General features: G+C 38.2%; 1 protein-coding gene across 1 annotated transcript in view; it reads right to left on the reverse strand.

The window, feature by feature from the left end:
- Positions 1-12,811, reverse strand: part of FHDC1 (FH2 domain containing 1) — a 35,605-nt gene that overhangs the window by 18,556 nt on the left and 4,238 nt on the right. The window contains exons 2-3 of the mRNA XM_007425210.4: positions 5,927-5,988; positions 5,149-5,251 (exon numbers count right to left, since the gene is read on the reverse strand). Of these exons, the coding sequence (XP_007425272.1) occupies positions 5,149-5,251; positions 5,927-5,988 (165 nt within the window). The remainder of the gene's footprint in view (positions 1-5,148; positions 5,252-5,926; positions 5,989-12,811) is intronic.

Raw genomic sequence — 12,811 nt, forward strand, 5'->3', positions numbered from 1 at the left:
GAGCTGTTTAGGTTCCAAAGCAACCCAAAACACTCCCATTGCAATGCCTCACAGTTGGGATGAGGTTTTTTAGTTGGAATGCAGTGCTTAATTTTCTCTAAATATAACATTTCTCATTAGTGCCAAAAAGTTTCACTTTCATCTTATCTGTCCACAGAACATTGTTCCAATAGCCTGCTGGCACATCTAGCATGGCCTCTGGCAAACTTAAAATGTGTAGCAACATGCTTTCTGGAGAATAGTGGTACCTCCCATGCACATCACTCCTCTTCAGTGTTTTCCTTGTGGTGGACTTCTGGGCACTGACACCACATAACGTAAAAGTATCCTGCACAACCTATGACCCTGGGATTATTTGGAGTATTGCTCTCGGGGTGATTTTGATTGGATGACCATTCCTTTGCCCATCTATATAATATTTGCCTGAGAGTGGATTGATGGAGGCCTTGGATTGATCAATCACACTTGACTGACATCTCATTGATTAGAACAGTGAATTCAACTTTACTGCCTTAAGAGAACTAATTATTCTAGGGCTTCACATACTTCTTTCAACAAAGACAGTAAATGTATCAATGTGTTCAATGAAGACATGACACAGTATACTGTCTGAGTATTATTTGTTTAATTAGAATCTCTTTATCTGTTAATTGGGCTTAGATAAAGCTCTGGTCATATTGTAGTCACAATGCTGAGGGATTATGGATACTTCCAAAAGGTTCACAAACTTTTTTCACCACTGTACGTGGCTCCAGAACAGGAGTGATGTGCAGGTATAAAACAAAATACTATCAACTTTCATTCTTCTTCAGATTCTGTTACACCAGCCAGATTCACCATACATGTTCTGTACTCCTAATAATGATTTCTGAAGCTGTTAGAACCTGGATATGTTACAAGGAAAAGAGAGGGTTACCCCAGTGTGACCATGCTGCAGTCAGGCAAAAGCATTTTGCACAGGTTCAGAGGCATTAGTTACCTTTTGTTATTTGTTTAATGGCCCTTGTTTTGTTTTGTGGATTTTGTTACTAGAGCGTGTTAGTTCAGGCTGTCTATTGATTTAATATTTTCAGCTGTTTTTATGTCTCTTGCAGTTTTGTGCACAGTTGAGAGTCCACTGGAGATAGGCGGCCAATAAATTTAAATAATTAATAATAATTAATAATAATACTATACAGAACCCATACTTAATTGTTGATACTTAAAATTATTGCTCCAAAAAGGCATGTACCTAATATTTTTAAATATTATTTATTAAATATTTTTAAAGCTGCAACAATCTTGCATCAGTGCTTCCTTTCCTTTTTATGTTTTATGTTTCAAGCCACATCCATATTTGGTTTATAAAACTTCAGCAAAACACTGAAGCTTTTCAAAGATGTTGCCTAGATCACAAAACTATTTTGCACTTCATTTTAAGCTATTGATATTGATGTAGCATCTACTGTCATATAAGTGATATGGCATTAGAACCAGCCACAGTAGCAATCATATTACACATGTAATAAGTAAGTTAGGTCTTTGGAATATATCGTGCTCATCGTTAAAGATATGAAAAGACATGCAAGGTAGAATTTGATGAGTTTCAAACAGGCATTTTTGTCTCTTTACTTTCTGAAATCGGAAAGGTGTAGTGCTACTCTTTCCTAGCTTTTATTGTTATATGTTGTTTAGCACAGGAAGTATGCTGAAACATTAGATAGACCAGCCAGGAAGATAGACAGTAGTCTAAAGGGAGGGGGGAATCATGAAACAATCCACAACCTGTATTAAGGGCCTTACTTAAATAATACAGGATTATGTCACACTCAAAGAATGTCTATGTTCTGCCATTCAGCACAATATACTCTAACTTCTTTGCTTCACGAATACCCTGTATTATACTACAATTTAATATTCTTCATTACTGACTGAAGAATTGTGGGAGTTCAGCATACTCAACTGATATGGTTGAATTCACATATCAGGTAAACCAAGGTTTATTTTCATCATGGTTTGTTGAGTAAATCCAATAGCCAGCTTCAAACATCATAACCATAGGTAAGAGGCATATTTATTGCAAATGTGACTTAGTACAATGTGTGAAGTGGGGTGTATAACTTATTTGTGATTTCCTGGCTCATTCTAGTTTGATTTTGCACCCAAACAAACTTCTAATCAATCCACAGAGATATAAGACAGCTATAAAAAAGGGTGGGGGACAAACAAGGAATTGGCCAAACAAGCCAGAACTACTTTCCTCATCTGCAAGCCTGATTCTAGCTTATTTAACAACCTCATTGAAGCAGTGCATGACATCACTTAGCGCGGTGTGTGAACAAAGCCATTGTATTTGATTCTAAACATTTCCAGCCTTCTTGCATGCCAATTTCAGCACTTTTTAAAACCACTGGGAGATGAAGAGTCATTAAGTGCCCAACTCCCAACCTCACAGGTCACTAATGAAAGAGGCTTTGTTACTTGAGCAGATGCTGTGCAGAACAGATACTTGAGACAAGAGAATCAAACTTTCTACTTAAACATAGCAAATATTTCAAGGTTTTAAGCTGTAAACTATGCAATACATTGACTTACTCTAAATAAACGAATCTGTTAATTAAGTATTCTGCATAAATAAGAGTACACAAATGTAATCACCATGGGAACTGCCTGGCCACTTTTTAACAACCTTTCCTGCCCTTATCTCCACCTTTCTGTGCTTTAAAGGGTAGCCAAGACCTTGCCACCACCCTGAGCCTGAAACGGGGAGAGGGAAAATTTTTTAATATTTTACTATATACTATACTTTCAAGGCATTCCAATTGCCTGCGGAATACTGGGTCAAATCAAAGATGAGACTGTCCTTTTCCTAGAATCATCTACTGTATCTTATGAATACACTTTGGCAAAATTTGAAGCTGCTATTGTAGATTTATGGCAAGGAGCAAGGTGCTATATAAAAAACTCAAGCCCTGTGCCAGCTGTTTTCTGTAATCTTATCGTATTTAAAAACTACAAATTTTAATCTAAAACAATATAATCAAACTGCTTTATATGCACCTTGTATCGCAGGCTATAACTTGCAGAGAAGTATGAACTGAGTACAACAACCATACAGTTAATTGTTAACACAGGGGTTTGTTTTCCCCTTTGGAGTCTGAGACATTTAAAAATTACCTTATCCTATATGGAGTCTTAATAGCAGCCTTAGCTTGATTATTAACATGCCAGTTTCTACTTTGCTCAATTTTTCACTAAAAAAACCTAGTTTGTGTCAAAGCAAAGTGTTGTTGAAGGGACGTATCTGTGTGAATACTTTAATATTTCTAATGTTTCTGCAATAATATGTTCAAGTTGAAGCATGTTAATGTTGAGTTAAAAGGAAAACATTAATGACATCATACATATTTACTTGCAGTCTTGCTAAATTGAACTTTTCTCTCTTCCTTGCTCTTTGCACACTGGCTTTCTTTTTCCCCTTCCCATATTAGTTTCATTTGATGGTAAAACAGATTTAGCAATCCGACTTCTCAAACTACCTTTTACCCAATCCAGTACCCTCCACACTTATTAGAGTTTAACTTTTAAAATACCAGTCTAAAAGCACAGAAGAAAAGTCCAAAATGTTACATAATTTCTATCCATTCTAATGTATAGTCGTCCATCTACCTTAGTATTTTATACTCCCTTCAGATGTATCTTTTGTTTTTATTTTTACAATACTTTGGCTGATATTTCTTTCTGAGTGTTTCTTCCTATTGCATCTCAAATTAAATATGGAAGTCTCAACTTTCCTTTCTTCATAAAAATTAAGCACACACACACAGAGAATTCTAATGAAACCACCATGGCGAAACTTACTTCTCTTCATTCCTCAAAGCATGCTTCCTTAGCAATATTTCCAGTTCTACCCCTTCCTTCTTACCCCATTTACAAGAAAGGCTGTTATACTGCTTTATCGTTTCTCTGCATCTCAAAGATTCCATTCATATCTGTTTTGGAGCTACTGTTCATGACCTTGAGGACTGTTGGCTGTCCCTTACTATAGTTATGTACATTATTTATAACTTTGTTACATCTTTTTTTTAAAGATCATTTCTTGACAGGTCTATGATATTTTATTCTCATGTTTTTTCTTATGCTCAGAACAGCCGTTCCATTTCTATAACTGAAACTCCTTCCATACTTTAAGCAGGCTTTCTTGGCCTAAAATGGGCCTAACCGATTCCTTGTTTTTCTCAGATACAGTCTCTCACCTGCATTTGATTTTGTCACTCACATAGCCAATCTCCTAAGCAGGATTAAATACTTAATATGTTTTCAAAAATGGTCAAATCAAATGAAGAACACAATAAGAAGGAAAGAAGTATTCATTCCTAAGAGCTCCATAAGAGCAAATATTTATACCTAGCAATAAAAGTCTCATAAATAATATTTGTTCAAATTTTGACACTGTTATCAAGATTTGTGACATTAATCAGCAAATCTTGAACCTAAGCATGAAACTAGTTACACAAGACTAACATATCATGACTGGTACATTTTCTTTTTATTTCTATGCTATAAATTTGTCTGAGTTTTTCTTCCTTTCCCAGAAATAGAACTGTGGATGTACTTATTTATTTACTTCATGCCATTTAGGTGCTGCCCAACTCCAAACCAACTCTAGGCAACTCACAATATACTAAACAATAAAAACAAAAATGCATCCAACAAGGGGCCCCATCTGTTTCACCCCAAGGCCTGGGAGAACAACCAGGTCTTCAAAGTCTTATGGAATACCAACAGGGTGGGAGTCACATGGATCTCAGGGGAAACCTCAATCCAGAGGGCAGGTGCTGTGACAGTGAAGGCACGTTTCCTGGTTCCTGACTGTTTAGTCATAGGAATCTGGAGCATACCAACTCTGCTAGCATGTACCAGCTGGGCAGAAACCATGGGAGATAGGCAGTCCCAAAAATAACCTAGCCTAGGGCTTTATAGGTAGTGACCAGCACCTTGAATTGCACCTGGAAGCAGACTGGCAATCAGTGCAGCTTGTGAAGCAGAGGTCTCACATGGGCACACCATCACTCCCTATGCTGCTGCATTCTGGACCAGTTGAAGTTTCCAAGTGGTTTTCAAGAGCAACATTAACATATAAAAATTGCCAGACAATCCTATTCTTACCTCCTCAGTTTCTGGCAATAACTTAAGAAGTTCACGCAGGGTCTCAGAACTATAGAGGTCAGTTTTTCCAATGTGAAGATCTTCAATTATACAGTCAAGTGATCTTAATGAAACAATAAAATAAAAATACATTTTAGTTTAGGAATACACACTTTCTGTAGCTTAGAACAGCTTTTATCAACATCCTCCCTTCCAGTTACCTAGGGCTTCAATTTTTATAACTCTCAGCCAGTATGGCTAATGCTGGCTAGGAATTATCAGAAGAAACCCAGCACAACTGGATGCACCAGGCTGGGGAAGGCTGAATCTCTTTTAAAATATGTGCTGTTCCAAAGCAATTTTCAATAGCAGTACACAAATAAGGATACAGCTACCTCTGAGCAAATTCCTCTGAAATAAACACAACTCTGTTTCTTAAAAAGACATTAATATCAAGGCATTATACTTACTTTCATGACATTTTCATATTATAGAAAGCAAGCTTTAAGAAAAATAAGATATAATTTAAAAGGCAGCAACTTATCTTTAACTAAAATTGCATCTAACACTGTAATTTTATATATTACCTAAAATTTTAAAATTAGTGTTTAAAATTGAAATTTAAGGCTAAGCCAAGTATAAAGTAAGATTGTTAACAAGCCTAATTGTCAAATACCTTGAATATGTTTTCAAGCTAAATTAAGTTTGTAACTATGCTACTTATGGCTGAATATATCTCTTTTCTTGACATCATGTTATCACCATGTCTAACAATTGCAATAATAGGAGAATAACTTACTTTTTAAACTGCTTGAGAAAAATCCCAATATTCATACTTCTTTTGGCATCCAAAATATTAATCTGCAAAAGGCAGCAAAAGATATTATCCAAACAGAACAAAGTAATCACGCTGGGTTATTTTAAGTCATTCTTCTGGTAGAGTAAAATTATACTGCATAGCAAAGACAAGGATAATTCTAATTATCTTAAGAAAAGGTAAATATACTTCCCAAAATAATGAGTTAATATCCACAAAGATTTTGGAAAAAAATCATTATTATACACAACTAATATAGTTCTGCTGAGATAGAAATATGGACAAAATTGCCACTGTCATATCGCTATAATAAGAACAATTCTGAAACTTCTGTTGGTGAAAACAGGTTAGGCTGCCAACTGGTACAAGCAGGTACAATAATACTGTGCCAGTATTTCACAGTCTGCCCTAGCTGTATAGTGAGGAAAAATAGGTGGATGCTAGGAGTCATTTTGTTGTGATATCATTATGAGCCCACACCAGCCAGGCTCACCTAGCCCCTACATTGTGTTATTTTTAATTAAAAATCCTTCTCCTGCCTAGAACTGCAATTCCTCCAGAGAAATCTGTTGGGAGCTATGTAGTGAGTGTGGCTGAAGAAAGGATTGGCTACAGTAAATGCCAGATGTAACGGTGGGGCTACCATTCTCTGATATACTTTTTCCCTCCTCTTTTTGACTTGCTTCCCCCCCCCCCCTTCTGTCTCTGGAGAAGGCTCTAATGCTTCTAATCCAGGGAAAGGTGGAAGGAAAGAGAAGATGAAGACAGCAACAAGGTGGATGGACTCTGTAACAGTGGTGATGGGTGCACCATTAGAAAACCTGAAAGACCAGGTTAGGGACAGACTGTCATGGAGAAAATCTATCTATGTAGTTGCTAAGAGTTGATTATGACTTCATGGCACATAATCAATCAACCAATCAATCTCTTGTTCTGTTTCTGACCCCTTTTCTTTCTCCTAAGTAGCAAGATAAGGGAAAAAAAAGATACACCTCAGCCCAGAAATCTAAATAATTATGACTGAAAGCTAGTTGATATTAGGCTGAAAGCGACATGTAGTCCAAGTGCCACAAATTACTTACACTGCCTGGTAGACTTAACTTATTATAAAACATTCTGGAAAGTTATTGTGTGTTCTATAAGTATTGTACATAAAATACAATATTACTTTTAACCAAGAAAATGCCTAATTCATTTCTTCCTTTTTCTTCCTCTTCCTCCACCCAATGAACTTTAAACAGACCTGTCTTAACAGTACAATAATACACTTTAAAGGGTCTCTTTAAACCCCATTACATCTTCATAATGATGATTAACATATCTCCGTCAAGAATAAACAGATGCATGAGTGGATGGAGTGATAACACTTCAATAGTGGTATGTGGCTATGGAAGACCTTTCTGAGGAAGGATCACCAGGCATTTAGAAGGAACATTTTTCAGTGTCAGGCAAGTCCTCTTTTTTCTTCTAATCATTAACAATATATTTTGTTTACACCCTGACAAAACAGGACTTTTTACAGTTACACTAATTAATAGTTCATTTTATCTAATACACACAATCTCAGACTAAATACGACTTCACATGTTATGAAAGATAAAAAGAACTGAAACTATAAGAAAAATAACTGTACTGAAGACAGTTCTAGCACATATTCCCTAAGACTTTACAGAAGCACTCAAACTGACATGCTGGTTCTCTGTGCTATGCTAACTGTGCCTTGTATTTTTCACCAGCATGACCTGGATACACTGGGTCAAGAATCCATTTAATTCTACAAAATGCAATCAAATCTTATAAAGTTTGTCTGGTAGTTAAACGAAAGAAACTTATGCTTCTCCCACATATTATTTAAAATCAGTTTTTTTCCAGAGAATTATCAAGTTGCTACCCAACCAACTAACCCACAAGGATACTTATACATTGGCCAACCCAGTGTTTTGGCAGGAATGTATCTGAATCCTGATGCTGATTTGTATATCATCTGGGCATTACTCATGGTGTCTATTGGTGTCATATTTGCTTAATTCTTTAGCATCTCAGCAGGTGACAGAACAGGCTTGACCTGTGCTTAGAGCTAAACAGAGTTGGACCTAGTTAACACTTGACGAGACCTTCAGAGAACTCCAGGGCAGTAGCTGGAAGTTGAAAAACATTCCAGAAGATGACTACCAAACCACTTCTATGCCATTACTTAAAACAGACACACACCGAGCACAGATATGTCCATCTAGTCACCAGGAGTTGAGTCTAGCCCAAGAGCATCTTTATTTTTAGTGTCCAGTTAGATGGCAGCATTTAGCTATCCCTGGCTGATTTCAAAAAGCTAAACAGGGTCATCACTGGTTAATTTGAATGGAAGACTACTAGGAAGTAGCAGGATAATAGGGTAGTCTGGAAGTCAAACCACATCCCAAAAGGCAAACCACTTCTGTATGGTTGCCAAGAAAACTGCATGGACATGCCTATGGAGTCATGAGAAGGTAGGGTATATCTGAAGACTTTAAGCCTTTTAGTATTAAGTAGCCAAAAACCTCCAAAGTTTTCTTATATTTCTAAGATTAATATATTGATTCCTCTTTCTTGCTCCATTCTGAACAAAACCTCAAAAGCAACAAATCTTTTGGTGTCTGGTTTGGTTTGCTTCTGAAATAAAACCAAGAGCTACCCTAGAGACTAGGCATAAGTCACCTTCCTTCTTTCAGGTTCCCTTGCCTCCCAGCAGCAGCCTTTAGCTCAGTACTGACTCAGGATTTGATTGGTCTCAGACCATTCCTTATCCAACACTAATTCTACTGTGTGCCTAACCTGCTTCTTTTGTTTATAATTTTCCTACTGCAGGCAAATGAGACAGAGAACCTTCATTTGTGAATACAGCACAAAAGCTTTACCTCCCAGCAATTTTGGCAGGCTCCTTCCCTTCTTTCCAAGGCTCCCTCCCCTCCCCTTTGCCCAGGCCCTGACCCTTTGCTTCCAGATAAAAAGTTCACTCCTAAGATGAAAGTAAGCCTTATCTGCATTCAAAAGGCTGAGCAGAGAGAAGAATTCTTCAAGGCTTTAATATAGTTTCCCTAAAAGCCCCATCCTAGAATGTATATGGGGACATTTCTTAGGACAGCTGCTGCTAGGGGATGAGGAAGCTAGCTCTCCCATCAGCTATTAATCCATTCTTGAAAATCCCTCCTTGCACTGCAATAACCTAGCTGCAATATTTATGTGAGAGTTTGTGAGAATGTGATGTATACATCTTTGGGTAGGAAAGCACACTGGAACATGTGCATTCATAGTGGGGTCTCCCTGCCTACTCTGAGATGTGTCTCCTCCCATCACAGGAATGCACCCTCCAGACATGTTTGCCCCCTCAGTTCATTCCCCAACTCTTGCCTAGAGGTATCTATTTGGCCCACAATATCTATTTGGCCCACACTCAGGGGAAAAAAAGCTTTACTTCTTCCATCACCACGAGCGAAAGTTGTGTTTTGATTGCTCACCAACCACTTCGTTCTTCCTAAATGGTTTAAATTTTTGCCATATTTAAATTCATAATCAAATGTTGAGACACACAATGGCATCATGCCTTTCCACGAATAGCTTATGCTCTATTTCTCAGGATTCAAGCTTTTCTGCAATTAAACAACTCTGCTGTTGATATTTTCACAGGGCCTCCTTTCATGTCTTAGTTGGCGAATGAAGATTTCCACTTTCTATCCTTATATTAGGAACTTGTGAAGCAAGATACTAGTCCACATACTAGACCAGGAGTTCCAAACTCTTTTGGACTTGCAGGCATATTTGGAATTTGGGGGGCTCCCTCATAAAATGCCTGTCACAATGGAAACACACTTTTCCACCCCCTGCTCTAGTCTTCCAGTATGTTCTCCACTATTGCCACTTAATGTGGCCTTTTTTCTGGAGAGATGGCACAGTTCTAAGAGCGCTGGGCTGCTATCCCCAACATTTTTACTCTCTAAGAATGCCTCTGGAACCCATACATATTCTCGGAATTGCATTATGTTTGGGGCTGGCCCTTTGTCTGCAGCTTGCTAGCTTTCCTTTAAAAAAAATTAAAAGAACCTAAATAAATAAAAATACACAAAGCCTGACAAAAACCAAGGAAAGTATCCATCAGGGCAATGGCTGCAGTGGGCACCATGTTGACAACCCTGATAAAAAGCAATTTTAGGACATTTTAATTGCTTTCTATACAATTATTTCTATACACAAAATGCTTGTTTTATGAAATGATGTCTGCCACTTTGTACTTGAACGGTTATTTGATCTAATTATTTCCCACTTATTGAAATATAGTGTCAAATCTGTGTGTGTGTTTACACACACAGTAAATATAGATATGTAGCATATTTCTGTGTCCCTATACATGCAATTCCATATAAGTTGTAAATAGAAAATAGGGCAATTGCCTCATTTTTATCTACCTGCTTAACCTTATGAGTCTGTGCCTGAGGTAACAACTCAAGGCAGGCTGCTTTAGAAAATAAGAATTTCAAAACAGAAATTAATATGTCAGACTCTATATGTTTTAGATGGACTCTCTTAGTACCTGGCCATGGGCTAATTAGTATTCTGAGATTAAGAATGACATAAGGATGCAGTGTGTGTAAAGGGTTCCTTTCACCAGCACTTAGAACTTTTCCATTAAAATGGTAATCGTATTCCATTAAAATACCAGATCCCTATATTTAAAAAGTAGAAATAATCACTACTCAGTGCCAACATTAAAGTTAGCAGAAAACAACCACATAATATCTCTCGTTTCTCATTCTCACACACACACTTAGGTGTGTACCAGTTTAAAGCACATCTTCTCTTTAGCAAATAAACATCTATAGTCTGATCAGAAAAAAGTTGCAACAGGCTTACATGGGGAGGGGAAAGGGATCCATTTGTTCTACAGCCATTATATTTACCAGACTTGCACTAATGGGGATTGTAACTATTTTGTTTATCCACAAGCAGTCTACCATCAAATATTCCCTTTAAAGCACTGCCAGTATTATACGGCAAAACTTGGGAATCACTAAGCACCCAACCTAAAGGAGCATAGAAAAGAATGAGACAAGCAAGGACAAAAGTTAAAACCTGTAAAGTTACTTTATAAAATACATAGCAATTATAATCTGTCTTTTTACACATAGATGTCACATTTTATCACTCTGAAATCCTGTTTAGCATTCTTGACAACTATGATTTTAAGTCCAGAAACAGTTTTTAAAACATCTCGTATCTTCTAAATAAAAGCCATACACAATGAACCAAAATAAAATGATATCAAACAAAGAAAATAGTAAAGTCATTTCTTTGAAACTATAAAGTAGAATTTAACTTTACTTAATCTGCAGACTAATCCATCCAACCCTTTTCTGATTTCTGGCAGAGAAAATGCACTGCCTGAAAACTCAAGTTATGTTTTCCACTACACTTTTCATGTATTTTTGAAGCCAAACTCAAGGATCTATCTCTATCTCACTTCTGAATGCTACACTCTTCCAATTTTTTTTTTAATTGGGACTGCCTCTACTGATCTCTTTTGATTTACCAAGTGCCATATTTCCTCAGTGTCTTGCAATCACCTTACATTCCGATAACCATCTTCAGTTATCTGAGAGAAGTTTGAGCTAGTTAATCCTAAGGAAGTAGATAGGATCCTTCCGGCTGTGAGCTTGGTCATCTGCATCCTGGACCTCTGCCCCCCAGTTGGTCAAGACCTCCTGGGAGTTGTTATGTGGTTGGGTCCAAGCAGTGGTTAATTCTTCTTTGAGGGAGGATATGGTACCACATGCTTTGAAGAAGGCAATAGGGTGCCACTTCTTGAGAGACCATCCTTCAACCCAACAGTGTTGGATTACTTTCGTCCAGTCTCCAAGGAAAAGTTGTTGAGAGAGTGGTTGGCTCTCAGCTACAGAGAGCCCTGGATGAAGGGGATTAATTTGACCCTTTTCAGTCTGGGTTCAGTCTGGGTTGAAGTATGGAGACAGCATTGGTTGCTCTTTTGGAGAACCTCTGGAAGGCTTGAGACGGAAGTGGTGCAACCATTCTGGGCTTCCTGGATCTCTGGCAGCTTTTGATACCATTGACCATAGCATCTTTCTGGATTAGTTTCAGGGCCTGGGAGACACTGTTTTGCAGTGGTTGTCCTCTTTCCTCTGCAGCTGGTTCCAGTTGGTGTTGGTGGGTGGGAGAGAGGTCTAGTCCTAGGACCCTGCAATGCGGAATGCCTTAGGTCACAGGTCTTTCACCACTCCTGTTTAACATGTACATGAAACTGCTGGGTGAGGTCATTCAACAGCAAGGAGTGCAGTATCATCAATATGCTGATGATATCCAGTTATACTTCGCCACCCATGGCTGAGCAGGAATGCTGTTTTGGTGCCTACCCAGTGTCTGGAGGATGTAAAGGTCTGGATGTGGAGGAACCAGCTCTGACTCAACCCAAGCAAGACACAGTGACTTTGGGTTTTGGCTTACCCAGGCAGAGCTGGTACACAATATGGTGACCCTCCTGCACTTGTGGCTCCTGCTGGAGGATCAGGTGGCAGACATGGCTGGGGGGAGGGGGAGCGGCTTTGCTCAGATACATCTTATGCACCAATTGGGCCCATTCATGGACCAGAAGGCCTTGCTCATGGTCACTCAAGCCTTGGTCACTTCCTGGTTGCAGTATTGCAAAGTGCTCTACATGGGACTACCCTTGAAGACCATCTGGAAGTTATAATCGGTCCAGAATGCAGTGGCAAGCAGAGTTTGGGCTTCCCTCAGTTTGCCCATATCACACTGCTTTTGCTGTGCATTTCCAGTTCCTTTCCATGTGTAATTCAAGGTGGGGCCATGTTATTTGCAGGACCGCCT

Source organism: Python bivittatus, unplaced genomic scaffold (genome assembly GCF_059951505.1).
Source record: "Python bivittatus isolate LINGU-HERP-01145 unplaced genomic scaffold, Pbiv_v1 ctg000070_np1212, whole genome shotgun sequence".
In the NCBI taxonomy this organism is placed as follows: Eukaryota; Metazoa; Chordata; class Lepidosauria; order Squamata; family Pythonidae; genus Python; species Python bivittatus.